This window comes from Eublepharis macularius, chromosome 6, assembly GCF_028583425.1.
Source record: "Eublepharis macularius isolate TG4126 chromosome 6, MPM_Emac_v1.0, whole genome shotgun sequence".
Taxonomy (NCBI): domain Eukaryota; kingdom Metazoa; phylum Chordata; class Lepidosauria; order Squamata; family Eublepharidae; genus Eublepharis; species Eublepharis macularius.
The window spans coordinates 120,586,236-120,609,267 of NC_072795.1; the positions used below are offsets into that span (position 1 = coordinate 120,586,236).

General features: G+C 44.2%; 1 protein-coding gene across 1 annotated transcript in view; it reads right to left on the minus strand.

Annotated features, from left to right (window-relative positions):
- Positions 1–23,032, minus strand: part of NAT8L (N-acetyltransferase 8 like) — a 66,067-nt gene that overhangs the window by 34,906 nt on the left and 8,129 nt on the right. The window contains exon 2 of the mRNA XM_054984186.1: positions 3,732–3,896. Within this exon, the coding sequence (XP_054840161.1) occupies positions 3,732–3,896 (165 nt within the window). The remainder of the gene's footprint in view (positions 1–3,731; positions 3,897–23,032) is intronic.

The following is a 23,032-nucleotide window of genomic DNA, read 5'->3' on the forward strand; positions in this document are numbered from 1 at the left end:
ATCAATGCAAAAAACATGTGGCCAAACTGATTTAGGCCAGAGATAAAGAGCTATATCCATTCTGATGCTCAGAGGAAATGCTCTCTATTTGCCTTGGGTATCTCATCTAAAGGTAAACGCCCTTCTTATTTAGACTCCTCGGTTAGCACAACGTTATGTAGAACCTTTATGCATTCACAATTTCACTGACCCTTTTCAATGGTATTGCTGGGTCACCTGTTATGGTTCCCTTTCTCAGATCAGTTATGTTCCGGTCTTCTTCAGTCAGCTGATTCTCTTGTATATATTCTCTTGCAATGCCCTCATGTGTTTCAGTTTAGGCTAAAATGGATTATGCCATGCCTTGATAAATGGACTGTGCTTCCTCTAGCGACATCAGAGCAAAAGGTTCAATTCCTCTTAGAGGATTCTGATCCCAGGTGTATTTATTTTGTTGCTCGATTTCTAGAGGCAGCAGAGAAGTGCTGAAAGGACATGTTTTTAGATAGGGGTTTTATTTAAGTGCAGTTTTATTATTCAAAACTTTGGTCCAAGAACAGGAAAATGAAAGAAAGAAAGAAAGAAAGAAAGAAAGAAAGAAAGAAAGAAAGAAAGAAAGAAAGAAAGAAAGAAAGAAAGAAAGAAAGAAAGAACGAACGAACGAACGAACGAACGAACGAACGAACGAACGAACGAACGAACATGGCTTCTGCAAAGAAATCCTACCTCCCTAACTTTTGGATGATCTTGAAGAGCATTAATAAACATGAGGATAAGGGTGATTCAGGAACCATTATGTATATGAATGTCCCTCACCAAAGATGTCTGGGTGAATTTAAAAGTAGTAGGATAATGCATTAGTATTTAACATTCACAAATGATCTAGAATTAGGGGTGAGTAGGCCAAGCTGGAGATGACACCAAATTATTCCAGATAGTCAAGACCACAGCAGATCGAGAAGAACTCCAAGCTGGATGAATACAAATTGAACAGTAAATAAAAAGATGCATACTGAGCTAACCTCTCCGCTCATAACTAAATAGACACTGATGGGCTCAAATTGGTGGTGACTGATCAAGAAACGGATCTTGATTGAGGTCACGGACAATCAGGTGAAAATATCACCTCAGACGGGAGGGGAGCAAATGACTGGGAAATGGATTAAAAATGAAATGGCCAACCCTTATATGACCCTATAGTGCAGCAGTATTTGGAACATTGTGCTTACTTATGGTCACTCTGTCTCAAAAAGGATACTGTACAGTATAGAAAAAGACAACCAAAAGAAACAATCTATCTCCTCTGTACAAAGAAAGTCTAAAGAACTTGAACTCGTTTTAGTTTCAATGAAAGACCTAGTAAGGAGCTTTATAAAATTATGCATGTTGACAGCAGATAAGAGAAAACATTCTCTCCTCCTTCCAAAATACAAAGGGAAGTGTATAATTTATGGAACACACTGGTTTAGAACACTCGTTTAGATGGCTTTTAAAGAGATGTAGAAACAGCTTAGACAGCTAAATGAAGCCTCCATGTTCAGAAGCAGTTTGCATCCAAGGGCAAGCTGGAGAGAGAAGGCGATTGATTGGCTTCCTTCTTGACTTGCATCCTCTTCCCAAAGTCTTCTACTTGGTCAATGCAAGCAACAGGATGCTGGAATGAAAGGGGCCTTGTCTGGTCCAGCATGTTACTTCTTTCATAAAATGGGACGCCTAAACTTGAACAATATTTTCTAAAAACAAGGGTGAAGCAATCTCTGTCATCAGTCTCAAGTAGAGGAGTACTAACACCTTTCAAGTTCTGAAAGCAATGCTTTGGATAATAAAACGACAACAGGCTTTTAAGCTGCAGAATCATAATGGGCCCATTTTTTGTTCTGCTAAAATATTTATGTTTTCAGCAGCTCTCTGCACCCAGTTCATCCCTGAAATATCACTTTTTCTCACTGAAATGGAAAGCCAGCTGACATCTGCATTTCCATCCCTATGCAAAGTGGTGGCAGAATCCGCACCCCCCCACACTTTGGAAGGCCCAATGTATCGCAAGGTATTTTGTTACAGTTCCTGACCACGTTCTCTCATGGGCATGGTCTCCAGAACCGATCTTTAATGTTAAGATCAAACTGCAAGAGGGAAACCACATAATATTAAAATAAAACTCATCTTTTTCTTCGTACTGGGTTATTAATCAGTGCTTATGTACACATCACTCAATCTGTGTCCTTAATCAGGTCTGAGAGACCCATTGTCCTCCCTAACCTCTCCATGGTGTCTCCTATTTCTTAATTACCCTGTGTCATTTTCCCTGGCAAGGAATGCTTCTGTAGATCTCCTCCCACCATGCTGTGGTTTTACGATCTATCCATTCTCCTCTCCCTACTGAGTCTCTTATTGGCTATGGCTATCGGACCCAACTGTTCTGTCCTGTGCATGTACAGTCCTTAACACTGCAGATGGACAATGCACCATATCCTCAGTATGAAACCCCCTTGCTAATAGTGAAGTCTGTCCCAGGAACATCCCCCCCCCGCCATGACTGTGAGCACTCCCTTATGTTAGCTGCAGACATACTCATAACCAGACCTTCTCTGAAACCAAAATCTGAAATAGCCACAATAGGACAAAATAAAATTCTCACGCTTCGTGTCAGACATAACAGTGTACATGCTCCTTTTCCCAGGATGAAAAACTGAACATCCTTCGCTAGGTAGTCGCTAATTAAATGAATGCAAATGTTAATACCTCCACAATTCACTTGAGCAATGTTACTAAGATTATGCCAACATGATATCATACACTTCTTCAGAAAAGAGAAATCCTATGCAGAAATAAGTACTTAGAATTGCAACTTCAAATTTTATTTTATGATCATTTTTTGCTACATTTAGCAATGTATGGCTTTGCCCTATTATTTGGGAGGCTCAATACACTTACAGAAACAAACAGGACATGTATAATTATCAGTACCCACATTCATACACTCTGCAAAACCAGGTTTTAAAGAACTCTGCACACTAAAAGAGGTCTTGAGTTTTAAAAATCAAGTACTCAACACTTCTTATCCAGTAATCGTTGAAAAAATAAAAATTGCCTTCTGGGTCAATGAAAGCTGCATACTTACTGCACCTGCCTTAACTGCAACAGAAGAGTTCCAAACCACTTTTATGTCATAAGCAGGTGAATATTCCCTATATGCCTGTTCCCTGTGCCTTCTAAACAGCTAGATGTAGACCTACTTGAATATATTTATGTGCAATGTAACTCATGTAATATAACACCATAATGCAATGTAATACCAGAAGAGCTGCTTCATACATTTCCGTTCCAAGAGTTTTTCTCATTTTACCTCTTTTTAAAGCTTCACGTGCCACTTTTATCAGCCATTTGAACGTAAAAAGAAAGTTCCATAAAACAGAATTACGGCTAAACAAATAATACTTATTTAGGTACGATGTACTTAATAATGATACAATATATGGAGTCTCATATGGTTTCCAGCTTCCGATGTTCTTCTGTGAACCCAAGTATGAAAACAAAAACGAAACGAAAAGAGAAGAGAAGGAATGTCCCCATTTGTTTTGGCGTTCCAGTTCAGGATTTAGATACTCCTCCTTATGTGGGTTGATCTACATAAGTTGCATCCTTAGCATTTAAAGACTTCTCAGTCATGATGGCACACAACAAGATGTTTCAATATCTTATTTCACAAAGCAGGGTTTGGTGATAAACCCTTCTGTGGACTTATTACTCACCTGGTGGTTTCATGTAATATTGCTCAATATCAGACATGTCCGTATTCAGCGCACACTCGAGATAGCTGAGGATAACTTTTCTACTGAAGAAGTACCTCATACCCATTAGAAAGATGGGTAAACAGCAGGTCAGCAGCAAGGACTTGGTCACAACAAAGCATATTACTATGGAGATAAGGAAGAAAAATAAACGATACCTGTCAGAAAAGAGAACTGAGTGTTGGTTTCGGAATACAAACCCATAAGTCACAGACATTATACAGTTTTTATATAAGCAAGAGTCATTTGTACAATATGTAAATACTAGTTTATTTTCACAAATATTATTAAATTATTGTATTTTTGCAAATAGATCATTTAATATTTCTTTTAATGTGCTGCTTTATTCGTTTAAGCATTTCTCAGCTCCAATAAAGGTTTACAAAATCAGATTCCCGCATCACCTCAGCACAGCCATCCATGTTCAATGCAATTCAGGGTGCTATTTTTATTCACATAAGAGTCCAGCATACAGAGTTGAAGCAGCTGGCTTTGCTTGCCAAAGAAAGTGCATAACTAAGCACAGAAAAGCTTGTCTTTTATCAACTGGAGTTATCAATTTTTTACTAGAGAACCTGAGGTTTTAGTTCAAGCCCAACAGAACACTTCCTGTGAATATTCTACAATGCCCACTTCATCCTCCCAGCTCTTGTGAATATCATCATATCCACCTGGCTTATCATCCTTCTATCACCCCTTTAAATAGCAAACTTGATGAAATCACCAAAACGCTGCATACACAGTGCAAGCTAGTGTGGTACAGAGGTTCATCTGTAGGACTAGGATCTAGGACACCTGGGGGATCAAAACCCTATTCTGTCGTGGAAGCTTGCCTGGGTGGCCTTGGGCCAGTCACACTCTTAGCCTAACCTACTTCACAGGGTTGCTATGAGGATAAAATGGAAGACAGGAGGAGAATGGAAGCCACTTTGGTTCCCCATTGAGAAGAAATGAAGTTAATTCTTTAAAAAAATTTAAAAACACAGAAGACTCAGAATATACAGAAAAATATCATTTTGTAAATTGAAAGGAGGACCCTCCCACAAGGACTTGAGCATGCTCATATCACTTCAAGATGCATGGAATGATCAGAATAGTTGGGTATCATTCAAAGAAGGGGGGGAAAGGAAAATGCCTGAAATGCTGAAGAGCAACAATTGGTGTTCTGAATAATCTCACTTCTTGACATGATGTGATCGGTTCCACCTCCTGCAACAGCCATTTAGTGGTTGCACCCACCAGTCTGTGTCAATTTCCAAAAGAGCCTTCTGGCTCAAAAAGGTTGAGGACCCCTGCTTTAGGCCATTCTGGAAAGGGACAAGGGGACGGAGATCTTGCTGGTTGCTAGCAAGCAAACGAACAGCAACAGAATTTCACCCGGACTAAGTTCCATTCGCGGCAGTATTATTTTGTATTATAAAAATATGGGCATGGCCAGAAGCATGAGCTGACGGGCACAAGCCCTAAAGCTCTCAGCCCTTTGCCTCTTAGCTAGCGGCTTGCAGATGGCATTCACAGAGGAACGACCAACTGATTCCACCCAAGTTGTCATTGTTTTATTTGCTTCTTTCGCTTTATTTATATTGTCTTGTTGCTATCCTGAGCTGCTTTGGATCTCTTCAGGAAGAAAAGTGGGGTATAAATACTTCCACCAAGTTTCATGGCAGAGTGGTGATTTCTCCCAGGCCCTAACCCTCTAACTGGCTCTGTGGGTGGGGTAATAATGTAATTAGGGATAAGGGAGGAGCATATCCCTTGATCCCACCCAGGATAATTCAAAACTCTGATCACTTGGAGCTAAATCCTTCTTAGAAGGGGGATTATATCTAAGACTAGAGAAAAAGCAGGCCCTCTTGCTGTAATTAACCCCTACCCCACCCCAAGGGCTGTTCAAAATGATGCCTCCAGTTCTTGAATGAGGGACTTATTCAAAACCTCCTGCCACTCACAAGCCTTATGAGGAAATTTCCCTAGAGGGCTGCAAAGCTGAGTTTGGGGGCTCGACTGCAGCAGTTACCCCAGAAACTCCAGATGTTCAGCAGTGCACTAAGGAAAGAGAACTGGTATAGCTTGCCCCTCAACCCTCCAAGTCTAAACACCACAGGAGATTTCCCTCTGAGGTTGCCATTCTAAGAATTGTGGGTTTGGAAAGCTGTTTGCTGTTCCAGGCGGGGCTTGATTAACAGGAAGGAGGCTTTCAAAACCTCAAATGCCAGAACTGCAGCTTTAGGGAAAATGCCTGACAGGTCTGGGTTAGGTTGGTAGCACATCACCTTTTCTCCAACCCAAGCTCTTTAGGACAACTGTAACACCTGGCAACAATTTCCTGCAGCTCCCCCCACCCCAATAAAAGCCACGATTAATGTAGCTGTGTGCTCTCTGTGGCCGAGACAGAGAACTATGGACAACGTTGCTTGTCCATAGTTCATCCCTGGAGCTCTCCATCGGTCTGTATTTAAAGGCCACTTTCCACCTATAAAGACTCGATGCAGCTGACACGATAGTTTAAGAACCGTTACAAACATAAAACATTTAGAACTATAATGAACAGACCACCTACCATTTAATAAGAGTTAAAAACCTCCTCTCTGAGTTACTAATTTCGCTATTTCCCCAGCGCCCTATCCAGATATTACACTCAACGCAAGAATTTTGGCATTCCTGAGGTAAATTCCACCTCCACCTCTAACAGAAATATGATTTTGTTAGTAGATCTCATCATATAAATAATGTCTAGTTTATAGTGAGTTTTCCTTATTTCTACCCCCACGTCACTGGCAGCAAGTTGGGGGGAGGGGTCATGTCACAATGTTTATTAACGCTGATCGCCACAGCAAGGGTACTATTTAAAACAGTTCTCAATATTAAGAGATTTTCTATACAAAATATGAACAGGGGCATTCTAAAACCTGAGGCAGAAAAAATTCTGTTGAGGGGCAAGTATAATTGGATTGTAACAAAAAAAGTATATATTCTCTCTCTCTCTCTCTCTCTCTCTCTCTCTCTCTCTCTCACACACACACACACACACAATTTTTAGTTTATATATCTAAATCCAGAATGGCACCTAGGACTTGCACATGCTCAGTGACTTGCTATGTAGGCAACTGGTCTTCTTCTGCTCTTATTGACTGTACAACATCTTGCCACAACTGGAAGGGAGGACAATCACTGGACCTCACTGTATGAGAATACCGGCCACTGCAATAAGAACAGAAAATTGCTTTGCTTAGCTACTCAGAGACAGGTTGGAGAAGGAGGAAATGTAAAGCACTAAACTTCTCCTTCAACAGTTTTCACACTGCCCCAAGTCCACAGTCTGCATAATTAAAAATGAATTCCCACCACCTCACTTATAGATTAGGAAATCTCTTTCAGTTCTGTTTATACAGAAATGCCTATCACATGTGAGTGAAGATGTTCCCAAAATCCCAGGCAATAGGGTTGGCTCTGTAATTTACCAATAACTAACAAAGTAGCGGACTTCTGGGATCTACCAACCAGAACACATCTATTTCCATTGTAAATAATTACAGCCAAGCTACACATTAACACAACAGGCAGCTACCGAAACCACTCCTTTCTGCTGTGTTCTCCCCTCTGCAATGTGCAACTACACTCACAGCTGTTCCTAGGGTGTGGCAAACTGAGTCAACCATTCTGGGCCCCACACTTTGGAGGGCCAGCACCAGGCTCCCCAAAGACAATGCCCATCATCCAAATGGTGGGATCACTGGAGACAGACCTATTACTTGGGTTAGTGGTAACATCTTAGGGGTTGAACATGTGTGTTAACACTGAACATCAATCCTGCCAGACTACTGCCATCTGAAATAAGCACAGAATGTTACAAGATACAGAAGGTAGATCCAATGCAGAAAATAGTACACATCAGTAGAAAACAATGCAGGGGCAGCAGGATAGTAGATACAGCAAACAGATATGCACAGTGATATAGTCCACAGTCCCTTTCCCTTTAAGTGCATTCCAGAAGAATTCTGCTATAGTATAGCCCTATTACATTAATAGAAATGCCCTCCTGAACTATTCTGCTTTGCTTAGGTTGTGGAACGACAGTTCCTCTATAATAAATAAAGCGATTTCAACTGTTGAAAAATTGCCATTTATTTTTTATTAAACTGAAAATGTACTAAAGTAAATATATTAGACAATCTGGTTTTCTGCTGTTGTGCATTCATTCACAATGCCTCCCCCAAATAGGACTGCCAGCCAAGTAACTACTGGGAGGTTTAGGGGGGCAGGGACATGTTAACAGGTGTCACACCAATATTGTGATGTCACTTACACTGCACACCTGGAAGTGACATCACTGCATCAGATGCTCTTGGATTCTAGAGCACTGTGCCATTACTTCCAGATTCATTCTGGAAATGATGTTGCAGTGTTGGTGCAACACTTCATTTCCTCCCTACCATACCAAGTGGAATGGATAAGGGAGGCTGCAGTGTGGGAGGTCTATAGCAGGAGATCTGGCTAGCCACCCTTAATGTACTACTAGGCCCTAAGGCCATAATATTTCTGGCTCTAGGCCTACTGGAAACACAGAACGCATACACTGAAGCATTACATCAATTGTCTAGTTCCTATGATTACCATGACCAAATATTCACACTCTCATGATAGAAATCTGTCCTCAAAATGTGGTTCCAAGTTGTCCCTTGAACCACACATCTAATAAATCTAGTATCTAAGTTATATACACACAGAACCCACTCCAGAAGTCTGGCCCCACTGATAAGTACAAATAAGATTCACTGGAATGTACATGGTACCTGCAGCCACCACATCTAGTATACATGATCTGGAAAACTGTCTGGATCTAGCCTTGTAGAAGTGTGAAATCCCACAGGGGGGAAAAGGAAAAACTGGACAGCGGTTTTTTTTCTCCTAAGGCTTGAAATAGAAAAATGGAGGACTTGTGGCAAAAACTGAAAAAAAGTCTTACAAAATATTTTCATCCAGAATTATAAACAAGAGCTGAGCTACTTGTTACATCACGTACGTGACAAGCAGTTCAGTTCTGGTCACTTAGAATTATGAAGGCTCTCTCCAGAAACTTACAATAAGGAGGTAAGGCTAGGGAACTGTGAAACTCTCTGTGATTCATTAACAGAAGTGCTTGGAGCAACTAATTAGTCAGCAATTGAGTAGACTCTACTTAACAAGAACCTTTATCCCTATGTTTTAAAAAATCCTAATAATTCTTCAGGTTGCTCTCCTGAATTCCGCTTTGTTGAGTGTGCATTATTAGGTCTTTTTGTATTTTAAAAATATTTGCATTAACAATGGTCCATTTACTTAAATGTCAGTGGTCTGAATAAACTCAAGGGAAAAGAGTATTACAATAACTTTCTTCTACACCATATTTTAATTTAAAAATTTAGTATTAGAACTATTTTCCCTCAGGCATTGGAGAGGAGAAAGAGCAAGATGGATGAGCTGAATGACGTAATTACAAGTAGTCAACAACTCCTAACATTTGGTGAGCTGCTGTTTTGACATGGGTTCCTCTGATAACTGCTCCCTCCTTCTCAAGGCAACAGGGTCAGTGAGAGGTGAATAAGCAGTTCATGATGCTCTAACCTTCCCTACCTGTAGGGACAGCTTTTAGAGACAGCTTTTGGCATTCAAAACAAAGCCCTGATGCTTCCCACATGAATTGTGTAACATGCAGCAGAGCTCTGCAATGGATTTTAAAACAGGAATTTTCTAAGTTCATTTACACTGCTTCATCTCTCTTACATCCAAAATTCAAAGGTCTAATTTCGTGAGGATAGCACTGCTGTCAAGAAATCAGATGGAGACTGAGACTCGGAAAAGCAGCTGTGAAGGAACTAGAAAAGATCCTTAAAGATAAAGATGTCTCTCTGGGGACCAAGATCAAGATAATCCAAATTATGATATTTCCCATTCCTATGTATAGATGTGAAAGTTGGATGGTGAAGGAAGCTGACAGGAAGAAAATGGATTCATTTGAAATGCGGTGCTGGAGGTGAGTTTTGTGGATACCATGGACAGCCAAAAAGACAAATAAGTGGGTACTAGATCAAATCAAGCCTGAATTCTCCCTAGAAGCTAAAATGACAAAACTGAGGCTATTGCACTTTGTCACATCATGAGAAGACAAGATTCTCTGGAAAAGTCAATAATGCTAGAAAAAGAGGAAGACTCAGAAGATCATTCACAATGCCTTACTGCATCATCACTTACAATACTTTTGTAACCATGCTCGAATTGAAGTAAGCAATAAAAAGGATTTTTGCAATATAATCTCAACCACGCTGAAAGGGATGCCCTGAACAGCCTCAAAAACAATCCTTTTTTTATTTATTTTAATTACTAACATCAAAACTACAAAGAGAAAAAGGAAAAAGGAAACAAGGGGAGAGGGAAAAAATAACATAAGAGCACAGACTACAACTACAAGTATTGAATTCCCTTCATAATACAATTATTTAAAGTTAAACTTTCTAATATGCTATTAGATTGGTAGATCTTATAAGATACGAACTACAGTCAGGATCAGGTCTTCTCCCCCCCCCCCCCTGCGTCTCGGTCTCAGTTCTCTTTGAACAGTTACAATAGCTGCGCTCACTCACTCCTCCCCACTCCCCCCTTCAGATTCTGGATCTTCTTGCTCGAACTCTTGATGATTAAGCACAAAATCCCTCAGCTGTACTTCCGATATTATCTTGTAGGCTTGGTCTTTATATCTAAACCAGATGCCCTCCGGAAATAACCATTTGTATTTTATGTCACACTTTCTCAGAAGAGTTGCAAACCTTTTGTATTTGAATCTTCTTTTCCGAGCTAAAAATGGAACGTCCTTCAATATCTTAACCTTGTTGCCAAGAAAGTCCAAGTCCACGTTAGTCAAATTGTATAAAATGGTGTCCCGAGTCTTCTTAGATGAAAAATCAATAATAATCTCGCGAGGCAGCTGACGCTTCATTGCATATTTTGAAGATGTCCGACGGACTTCCAGAATATCGCTTTTTAACTCTTTAGTTGCCTTTGCGAATGACGCCAAAAGTTCCAAAACCAAATCCTTTAAATTTTCACTTTCCTCCTCCTTCACATTCTGTAAACGCAATACCGTCTGAGCACAATCCACTTGTAGTCCTATCAATTGATTCTCCAAAAGCTTTACTTCGTTTGTAGCTCTCGTGAGTGTTACATTTTCACGAGCAGATTTCTCTGCCTCGAGCGCTACATCTTTAATGGTTTTCACTTCATTTTCAACTGAGCCAACCCTTTGTCCGATTTCATTTAGCTTATCAACAAAGGGCTTCATAGCTTCAACAACCAACCATTTAACCACCTCTTCAAGAGTCTCTCCCTTCCCCTGCAACGCAGCCGAAACCGATTTGCCCACAGCAGGGCTCTGCTTTTTCGTTGCCATCTTAGGGGGGGGGGAGTCCGCCAACTAAGTTCCAAAACTCAATGAAGGGGAAGATATCCGAACCTTCTTAAGCTTCAACTCCCACCAATCCTTCGCATATGCTTAGAGTAACAGAAGGTATCCGCTTACTTACAGGCTTTTCAGCTTAAATCTGCTTATTGCCGTTCTCCATGGCCCGGCAGCACGCGATGTGCTGCACAAGTCTGCCGGCCTCCATAGGAGCAGATGGGCTATTTACCCCCTGGATCAACTTCAGGGGGCTCTTCCCAAAGCGCTCCGGACCCCTACCTGGGAGTCCTGGGGGTTAACCCTCGCAGGTCAACCGCCCGGTCAGGCTGCTCGGCCGCTTCCTCCCGGACCTGCAGAGAGGAGCATCCGACATGGCCGGGAAAACAAAACCGAATCGCCTCAAAAACAATCCTGACATCATAATCAAGGCAGCCAAAAAAGAGAGTGCAGTTGTCCTCATGGACAAGCTGGACTATATACAGAAGGCCAATAGCACATTTCAAAAACCCATATCCTCAAAAGTCACAAAGGAATACCAGAATGATCTGAACAAGATTCTGAAGAAACTACCTGTTTATATACAAGAACAAATGGCTATCAACACACCTCAAGAACCACAGCCAGGAAATTTATACCTACTACTCAAGATACACTGTTAACCCAGGATGCCACTGGCTCAAGTATTGGCACTAACATGGTGTGGGTGTCTGGTTATATGGGTTCCATCTTCAGACCTTACATCACCAGCACTCCATTACTTATGAAACACAACTGACTTCCTGAGAAAACTACAGTCCATCAACAGTGTCTATATACCAACATTCCCCACTAAGATGGGCTACAAGCCCTCAGGAACACCGTCCCAGATGACACCACAGCAAGCCCGACTATTGAACTTTGTTTATTTATCCTCACTTACAGTTACTTTGAATTTGGTAACAATTTATATCTTCAAATGAATGGCCCAGCTGTGGGCACCCACAGTACACAAACATTTTCATGGCTAACTTAGAGCAAGGCTTCCTCAGCTATTGTCCATTAACTCCTCTCCTTTGATATTTTCATCATCTGGGTACATAGGCCATTTCTACACAGCCGGTTGTTCCCTCCCTTTGTCCGCTTTTTGTGTGTGTTTTGCTGAGTTTCTCTGAAAACTCAGCCTCCACACACACGCCCTAAAAGAGCTAACCTTGTGTTTTGAGGTCGCAGGAGAGCGACCAAAAAGCAGTTTGGGAGGGGAGGTCAGGCACTTTCATCATCGTCGCCGGCCTCTCTTTCAAGTGTTTTTTTTTTGCTTTACACATGTGGAATTGCATGCTGAAAGCTTTGAGGGAGGAGCTGGGCTGTGATCGGATGATTCCTCAGAACGCTTTAACCATTCACAAGCCCAAGAACGCAGAAGGATGCGGCAAAAAAAGGTCAAGGAAAGTGCCGTCCCAGGAAAGGTGCCAAAAAATCCAGAAACCAAGCAGCCTGCAACCGTTTTGCAAACAGAGACATCTGGAATCATGGGGGAAAGTTGCCAGTGTTCCATGAGTGGGCCAACCCTATAAAGATGTCTGGAAACATAGTCAGGAAGCTCTTGAGAGATTCCATAGGAACGTCAACGATTTTAACTCTAACATCAATCTAAAGGTGTGCAAGCACTGAGTCATTACTTACCCATGGGGGGACGTCGCACCACGACGTTTTCTTGGCAGACTTTTTACAGGGTGGTTTGCCATTGCCGTGCCCAGCCATCTACACTTTACCCCCAGGAAACTGGGTACTCATTTTACCGACCTCAGAAGGATGGAAGGCTGAGTCAACCTTGAGCCGGGTATTTGAACCTGGCTTCCACCAGGATCGAACTCAGATCGTGAGCAGAGCTTGGGCTGCAGTACTGCCGCTTACCACTCTGTGCCACAGGGCTCTTCTAGCATCAATTTAACCATTGACAATTCCACACAAATGCACTTCTGGGACATCACTGTGAAACTATGCAATGGACACAAAAACACCATCTTATACCAAAAACTCATCGATGTCTCCTCAACATATTGATTGTACTGACTTACATTATGTAATCCACCTTGAGTCTACATTGACACTTCTGCTACTACCTACCAGGGGCTGTCATTCCATTGTGGTGCCTGTAATTCCACTCCAAGAATGCTTCTCTACTACCAGGGGCTGTCATTCCACTGTGCAACCTGTCATTCCGTCCTAGAGCACAGATCCTGCTGTGAGCGGCTGTCATTGCACTCTGGGAGTTGTCTGTCTCTCCTTTGAGCAAACTGGGGGAGCAGCATCTTATCACCCACCACGTCCTAAACACTATAAATAGAGAAGGTTGCCCAAACACAACACAGACGTGGGAACCCTGTATTAAACACACACACCCCTTCCAATTGCATCCTTTTTTTTTCCTGGCAGGATGAAAATGAGGATGTCAGGAGATTAGGAGGAGGAGGAGGAGGATGTCAGCAACGTGTGTGTGTTTTCATAAAACTATTCTTGGAAATTTACTTTGCCTGGATTCTTTTTTTGCTGTGACTCACCAAGAGAGCTTCTATCCAGGTTGACATTAAGGTGGCATTCTACACAGCTGAAATTTGTTTTTTAGCACATTCATCCTTTTGTACAGCGGGAATGCAAGGGAAAATATGAAGGATGGAAATCCCATACATTTTGCATTGTTCCACCTGTACACTGAATGTGAATGGGAGTTTCCAGAAATGCTTTACAAGCTGTTTATTACATCACGAACAGAATCATTCTGCTAGTTCAAGCCTGGGCTGCAAAACAGACAGATAATAAGCTTTCCAAATACGCGCACACTGTGCTGTACCTGATCCCCACGCCAGGCCCCACAATGAGGGCAGGTCGCGTCTCTTGCAGAAATTCATCTGCAGACTTTCCCTGCCCAACCTCAGCGCCTCGTGCTGCTGATCAGCACAAGAGGCCAGCACGCGCTTCTGCTTGCAGCGGGGCTGCGGCTGCGCCCCAGAGCCTGTGCTGGCCCGTACATGCACCAGGCAGGGTGGGGCTCCAGTGTGTACACAGACACCACGTGGAGGGCCAGGGAGGGGATTGGCGGCCACGGCACTGCCGCGCTGATGCCAGCCAGGGACAGCTGAGGGGCATAAGCATGGCACGAAGCAACAGGCACAGCCTGGTTGCTTCTGCACTGCGCAGCCCGCTGCTGCTCTGGTGCTGGGTCGGGCTGAGGTATCATTGGGGGTGGGGGTGGAGCTGGCACACGGCACCTCCTTCGGAAAGAAGCACCTGCGGCAGTGGCCTACCTTGCCTCTATTGTAGCGCTGGAAGTGACCAGAAACCATGGCCGTTTCCAGACGGCCCCCCGCCTCGCGAAACGTCGCGCGTCGTTGCGCAGAAAACGCGAAATATCGCGTTTTCTCGCGCGAGTTTTACGCGACGTCGCGCAAAACTCGCGCGAGAAAACGCGATATTTCGCGTTTTCTGCGCAACGACGCGCGACGACGCGCGACGTTTCGCGAGGCGGGGGGCCGTCTGGAAACGGCCCATGATTCCTGCCCAGGTTTGCTTTCAAGATTACAGATGAGCAAACATATACTTGTTGGGGGCAGGAGCTGCTGCATTCAGGCTAATCAGGCTCTCTCAGAGCCAAGCTACAAGTGACACCTGACACAGGTTCGACACTTGTCAACTTCCCTCAAATTCTGATGGGAAATGTAGGCGTCCTGGTCTTACAGCTTGGCTCTCCATTTAATTGAAGTTTACAGAGCAGCAGTCTATGGGAGGGAGAATATGCGGTCGGGAGGGGAGTGCAGGTATCAGGCTCGCACCGGGCACCCCCCTTCCCCTCCACTGGGTGTGTGTGGGGGGGGGGGGTCTGTAAATTTCAATTAAATGGAAAGCCAAGCTGTAAGATCAGGATGCCTACACTTCCCATCAAAACTTGAGGGAAACTGACAAGTGTCCAACCTGTGTCAGGCGTCACTTGTAGCTTGGCTCTCAGTTCCATGGCCTTTGAGAGTCTCATAGCTAGCCAAAGGGGCTAACTTCTAAGTACAATTTGGGATAACCTTGTTTGCAGGGAAATAATCAAAGGGATGGGGCGCTTACTGGGGTGAGGGAGAGGTGACCTTCACTCTTGTTAAGAACAGCAGAGAGGAGGGAGAGAGAAAAGAGTAAGAGCTGAGGATTCCTCCCCAAAGCTGATTAGGCCTTCACAGAAATCATTCTAAAACCATTTGTACAACTAAAACAATCCAACTTACTGTTAAACTCCTATTAAACCTATCAAAAAAATCATCAGGTGTACCTGCACAACCAATCATGAATGTACCAGTAATTCTAATCAAACACACGCTAGAAAAATCACACAGAGAAAATCTTTTAGCAAAATGTCTGGTTGAGGAAACAAGTAAAACTAGCCAGAGAAGGTATGATGCCGAGTCATTCCTGTGGCAGTAACTTTGGGAACAATGGGAAGATTTTCATTGGGAATCCCAAACTGTCACGGGGTACAATGTCCAGATTGTGGTCCCTGACACCATGTGCCAGACAATTCAGAGAGATAACTGCAAAAAGTCTTTATCCTCAAAAGTACATTAAGGTGGGGGGGGGGTGTAGGTAAAAATGGGGAGGGCTGGCAACACAAAAACATATTTTTGTATCTATTACCTTGCTTCTGCCAGAGCCACGATTGGTGGTTATGATGATGCAGGTGAATCATGGCTTACCTAGAGCCCAGCTTCCCCTCTGCCAGCCATAGGTCTATTCTATTCCTACAGCAAAAATTGCCTTATGTTCAATGGAGATGTTCCTCTTTGGTGCTGAAAAGAGATTCTGTGTCAGTTGGGTATTGACTTTAAATGTGCCAGAGATGACATAATATTATGTGGAATAAAGTTCTTCTTCACACTGTGGCACCATACTGACAACAAACATGCCTCGGGAAAACCTTTTGATGATGAAGACAAGCCCTTGTTTTTTCAGAAGAACCCACACATATCAACACAAGCTGTTTGGTGCTGTCTTTATAATTCACTTCCATCAGCACAGCCACCAACGGTGGGGGGGCGGGGGCGGGGAGAGATGCAGCTGTGGAGGCGGCAGCAGTTCTAGACAGCAGGGTCATTTTCACGCTGCTTACCAGCCACGAAACATTGCACTAGGCTCCCGAAACGATAGTGTTTTCCTGGCACAATTTCGCATGAGAACTTCCATTCTCGCACAAAATTGCACCAGAAAGACGCTGTCGTTACAGGAGCTTGGCGCAATGTTCCATGGCCGGTAAACAAAGTGAAAATGGCCCAGCTTTTCAAGAAGAACGTGGAACCAAGTTCTCCACTTCTTGACTGAGCTTCGTAATGTTCACAGATAAGTCTTCAAAATTAGATGCCTAAACTTTCAAATTAGATGCCTAAACGAAACAATTTTATTCAAAAAATACAAGTTTGAGCAGAAATATCTTAATTATGTGACGTATACAGAAACGATTTGTTTAAAGAATGGGATTTAAATTATTTTATTCATATTTAATACAAAAATGTGTTACATATTCTGACTCTTGCACTGTACACTCCTAGTACTATACTAAACATGATTTAATTTTTATAAAAGCATCTGGGCCCACTTCTGTACTTACTGAGTTCGGCAGATGTGGCGGGTGCCTGCCCCCCCCACCCCGCATGTCTGGTGGCAGCCCCGTTGTGCCCTAGGAAGAAGCTGGCCTGCCTTGGGACAGGAAGAGGAATCAAAATGCCAGTAGTACCAGCAAAGCTACATGGCCCCTTTAAGGAGCTGCGCCTGTTACCAGCAGACCTAGAATATGGCTGGAGCAATTCCTCAGCCAATATAAAGCCACATCTCCATCTGAAGTTTCATGAATATACTCACACTTTCTGGAGTTCCCTGAAACTTCCTGGATGAGTGGGGTTCCAGCAAATCCTTTCAAAGTAGAAACAGTACGGGTAGGGTTGCCAGGTCCCTATACTCTCCCGCTGGAAGGAGGAGGGACCTGGCACTTACCTCGTGCCAGTGGCATGGTGGTCCTTCATGTGCAGACCTCAGCCCCTGTGCGATGACATCACTTCTGGAAGTGATGTCATTGCACCGGCCCCATGAGTGGTCTCCTGCACTGCATGCAGAGCCAATTCTGCCCATTTGGGGCAAAAACTGCCCTCAAATGAAGTGTGGGAGAGCTCCTGTGACTGACGCGATGATGTTACTTCTGGGACTCACGTCGTCCCACCTGCTGAGAGCTCGCATGCGGTGCGTGTCTGGGGGCTTGCCACCTCCCACTGATCACTGGCGGGTTGGCAGGCAAGAAGGCAAACCCCTAGGAGTTCAATATATTGTCGAAGGCTTTCACAGCCAGAGAACGATGGTTGTTGTGGAGCAGCTGTGACTGGCATCTTCAGAGGTGTAGCACCAAAACACAAGTCACAGCTGCTGGCGAAATGTCAGGAACTACAATGCCAAGACCACGGCTATACAGCCCGGAAAATCCACAACAACCCTAGGAGTTGTGGATTTTCCTGGGAGCCTGGGAACCCTAAGTACAGGGCCAAGGAGGACATTTCTGGACTCTAATAGGCTGTGGAGAGGCCCAGCATGGGGGAGAAGAGGATACAGGGTATGATTCCCCCCCCCCCGTACTGAGGCCACACCAAATTCCTACAAAGGACACTGCAGAGCACTCAGATCCAGGAGTCTGACACCAGGAGCCAGAGCCTCAGAGGGAAAATACATGAGATGCCTGGGTGCATATCACGTCTTGCAAGGTTCCCTGAGTAGTGCAATCTCACAAAGAACAGCCACTCCATGTGATTCTCCACCAGAGAAAGAGCGGTAGGGAGAATTTTCTCTCTGTCTCTTGCAAAAAGCCTCCACTTGGGTTTTCCTCCAGGAGCTTGGATATGGGGGGTGGACATAATAGAAGGCAGGAAATTCAGGGTGGCTTTTGAAAGAGTGAAAGAGAATCCACGATGCAAATCTCTGCTGAGGAGATCGGTGGGGGGATTCTCTCTCTCCCTCTCTCTCTTGCAAAAAGCCGCCCTGGATTTCCTGCCTCCTGTTATGTCCAACCCTGCCCCACCCCCACCCCCAAGCTCCTGGAGGAAAACTCGAACACCTTTTTGCAAGAGCCAGAGAGAGAATCCCCCCCCACACACACACACTGCTCTCCCCCAGCAGAAAATCGCATGGAGCAGCTGCTCTTTGTAAGATTATACTACCCAGGGAACCTTGCGGAACCTGACACAAGAAGAACACGTTGGGCATCTTGTGTAGTTTGGCTCTCAGACAAAAAGATTTAAAACACTGTGGATTAGATCATCAAGATGAATTTGTTGGAGCTGCTGAAAACATCCTAAATGATCAAACAAATTTTAAATACTGCTGCACATTGCATACATGCTGAGGGTACGTGTTTGGCAAAAATGGATATTGTTGCATTTTTCAGAAACGAACAGCTCAAATGTGTGCATGAAAATGTGTGCATGAAAATATCACAGAGATGTTGAACACACAAAACCACAATAATCTGAACCAGACCCTATGTCCATTCAGGCCTCTTCTGACTGGCAGTAGCTCCCCAGGGTCACCTCCCATTCTCCAGTCCTAGGCACAGAACAACCCCATGGCTGGCAGAGAGATGGGACAAGGGGAAGCCATGAAATTCACTAGCATCATCACAGCCACAAACAGCAGCTGGGGCAATACCAAGGATTTAGATACAAAATGTGTTTCTGCAAACGACTAGTGCGCCCCACTTTTTATGGGGGGTCCCGCTGACTTTGTTAAAAACCCATTCTACTAACTCCATTGAGCTCAGGAAGACGACTCCAGTCCCTACCTTGATTCTGCACACCTGGTCGCAAGGACCCATGCTATGGACATCTCAAGGCTAGACCAGTATAAAGACAAGTCAGAAACTCCAGTTGGTACAGAACACCGCAGGCTGGCCGCTATCGGGCGCCAAGTCTCATTCTTCAGACACCACAAAGAGTTACTTAGTTCAATTCAGGGTTCTAGCTATCACCTATAAAGCCCTCAAAGGCACCGGACCCACATACCTGCAAGACTGCCTCTCCTGCTATTTTCCACTGTGACAGCTCCGCTCGTCTGAGCAAAGCCTTCTGAAGGCGCCACCCTGCACACAGGTAAAACTGGCAACTGCCCATTTGCGTACAACCTCTTTGGCGACTCTGACATTATGCAACTATCTGCCTGAGGCTATCAGGAAGGCCCCCCGTACTTCCATCGTTTTGCAAAATGTGCAGAACAGAATTGTTCAGGTCATTCTTGTAAAAGGAGCAATAGCGCGGTCTAATGGTTCTGCTCAGGAGGTGACTTTAAACTAGGGACAAAATTTCCTACACTGATTGTCTTGTTTGCACGCATTTTTCTGGTTCCCCACCATCCCTGGTCAACAGTCCCAGCCCAACTGCATTATTTTGTCTTCCTACAAATTTTTGCTGTTAGATTCAAATGTTATGCCTCGTAATCTGCTCACTGATCAAAAGTGTTGGAGGAGGTGTTGCTTTGTATATCAAAGATGGTATAGAGTCAAATAAACTAGAAAATGTTAGGGGAAGAAACTCTGCCACAGAATATCTATGGGTGCAGATATCTGTCCATGTACGTGTAAAGTGCCATAAAGTCACAGCCAGCTTATGGCAATCCTATAGAATTTTCAAGGTAAGAGACAAACAGAGGTGGTTTGCCATTGGCTACGTATGCGTAGCCACCCTGGACCTCCTAACCGTTCTCCCCATTCATGTATTAACCAAGATCTGATGAAATCAGGCTAGCTTGGGCCATCCTGGTCAAGCCATCTAGGTTGCTTAAATGTGGGGGGTGTCCTATCACCCCCTGAACAAACCATTGAGGCCCAGATGGAGAAGTAAATAAAGGTGGCTATAGCAGAAAGTATTGCAGTATGGGGCCACCTCAACTTCCCTCTTACTGACTGGGTAAATGAGTTTTCAAGTCATGCTGCTTTCTAAATGTCAGAAATGACTATGCATTAGAGCAGCAGGTCACGGAATGAGCCAGACCTAGTGCAAGATGCAACTGTTATTGCACTGACTGGGAACAGCGACCAGCATTCATGTCGATGAAAATCGGCCCCCCAAATCCAAAACAGTCATATTTGATTTCAAAAAAAGGAACTTTACAAAAATGAGGGGACCAGTTAAAGAAGCTCTGACCTGGATAGCCCAGGCAAGCCTGATCTCATCAGATCTCGGAAGCTAAGCAGGGGCAGCCTTGGTTAGTAATTGGATGGCAGACTTCCAACAAAGACCAGGGTTCCGGAGGCAAGCAATGGCAAACCATTTTTGTTAGTCTCTTTCCATGATAACTGGACCAGGGGTTGCCATAAATCAGCTATGACTTGACAGCACCACAGTTAAAATAAAGCTGGAAAAGAGAACAAGCTGTTTTGGTTCCCCTCTGGGGAGAAAGGCAGGGGTATCAATAAAGTAAATAAATAACATTCCCAACTCCTGCTTGTTAGCTGCCTAAACATGGCCATTTCCACACATCTTACCTGCCTGCAGAACATCGTGCAAAAGATTGGGAAGACAGCGTCTTCTCGCGTGAAATCGCGCCAGGAAGACGCTGTTATCCAGGAGTTTTGCGCGAAACCGCACAAAACTCCTGGATAACAGCGTCTTCCTGGCGCGATTTCACGTGAGAAGACGCTGTCTTCCGGGTCTTTCGCGCGATGTTCCGCAGGCAGGTAAGATGTGTGGAAACGGCCCGTATGCTGGAAGTTCTGTCAGACTCTCTCAGCATTTTTTGTTTGTTTTTAAAGTCAGTTAATTTATTTCAGTATTTGTACCCTGCCTTTCCTTTCTAGCTCAAGGCAGCTTACAGATTAAAGATTAAAAACATACAAAATACAATAAAACCCCACTAAGTCCCCCTTCCCCAACAAAATGCCTACAAGTTAAACCCCCATTAAAAGCCCTCACAAGTAAAACAGCCTTTCAGCACCTCCTAAAAGCTGCAAAAGATGGCAATCAGATCATGTCCCCAGGCAGCCTACTCTACCACAGGGGAGCTACTCTAGAGGAGAAACAGGTTCTGGCAGATGCCAAGAAGGGAAACAACTAGATTCTAGTCACTAGAAGGCGATAACCTGAAGCCCGACAGTTTTTGCACAGGGACATACGAGAAGAGATTCTATCTTGTGCATGAAGAGAAAGATCTAAAAAACATATTCCCAATAATGCTGATCTTTCCTGCAGTCAGTGCAGCTCGAAGTAAAGGGCCAGAATCAGAAGAAAGCTATGGATTAGATTCCAATTCTGATTAGAGAGTAGTATTTTCAAGCATATAATATTTACTAGGATGGGGAAGAGCATGAAAATAGAAGATTCACAATGACCAATTTAGTCTATAGCAATTATGACTTTACTGTCAACAATGACACAGAATGAAGACTTTAGTGTTATAAATTGTTGAATATTCATATTGCCACTCGTTAAATTACATTATAGGGATATTTATTTTCAAAATGTTTTCTACAAAAATATGAGTTTCTTCTGTATCAGCCTAACTCCACTGATGTCTACATATCACTTCTAAAATGAGATAATAAAATCTCTCTTTTGATTGAACACATGAAAATGCATTCTGCAGAGACAGTTGGCTGGTCTATCCAGCAGGGCTTTTTTTCAGGGGGAACGCAGGGGAACGGAGTTCCGGAACCTCTTGAAAATGGTCACATGGCTGGTGGCCCCGCCTCCTGATCTCCAGACAGAGGGGAGTTGAGATTGCCCTCCGCGCCGCGGCATATCACTTCTAAAACGAGATAATAAAATCTCTCTTTTGCTTGAACACATGAAAATGCATTCTACAGAGACAGTCGGCTGGTCTATCCAGCAGGGCTGGATAGTGGCGCGGAGGGCAATCTCAACTCCCCTCTGTCTGGAGATCAGGGGGCGGGGCCACCAGCCATGTGACCATTTTCAAGAGGTTCCGGAACTCCATTCCCCCACGTTCCCCCTGAAAAAAAGCCCTGCTATCCAGCAGCAGATCTCAAAGGTCTTTCACATAACTGACTACCTGATCCTTTTAACTGGGGATGCTAGAGACTGAACTTCAGATCTTGTATGCTGATGCTCTGTGCTGAGCCACAGCCACTCCCCTGCAAGTGTGATTATATCTATTTTTACATTGCTTCACTCCATTTTTCCTAGTTGGCAAAATTAGAGAGCCGGTTGAAATATGCTGGAGATAAATACATCTGTTGAAATTGAGTTTGCACCAATAATGTACAAAGCCCATGAATTCTAAAGCAAAAGAAGCAAATGGATGAGTACTTGCTACATATTTATTTACTATATTTATAGTCTACCTTTCTCAGTGAGAGATAATGTATGGCAATTCAATCAGCAGGATGAGACCTTTAATAAGCAATGTAGTAGAATTACAGAAATCTGAAACAAGCACAGGGGCAGATCTAGGGTTGCTGTCGCCCGGTGCAACCCTTGTTTGGCCCTGCGCGCACGCTCACAACACTGTGCGATGACGTCACTTCCGCGACATCATCATGCAGGGCGGGCCGGCTGCCCCAGCGCCCAGTGCACCGTGGAGCTGGCAGCGGTGGCGTGTGCGCTGGGGGGGCCGGTTCACCGCACAGGTGGCTGAGTGAAGGGCTAGGAGGCCCTCCGCACGGTTCATTTGCCTTGCTGCCCCATGCATGCCCGCACCACCGCCACCAGCTCCGCAGCGAACCAGCTGCCCCATTGGTGAGGCAGGCGAGGGCCTTCCAACCCTGTGCTCAGCCTCCCATGCAGCAAGCCACAGCGTGCTCCCGGCGGCTGGCAGCCGCACCCGGTGCCCC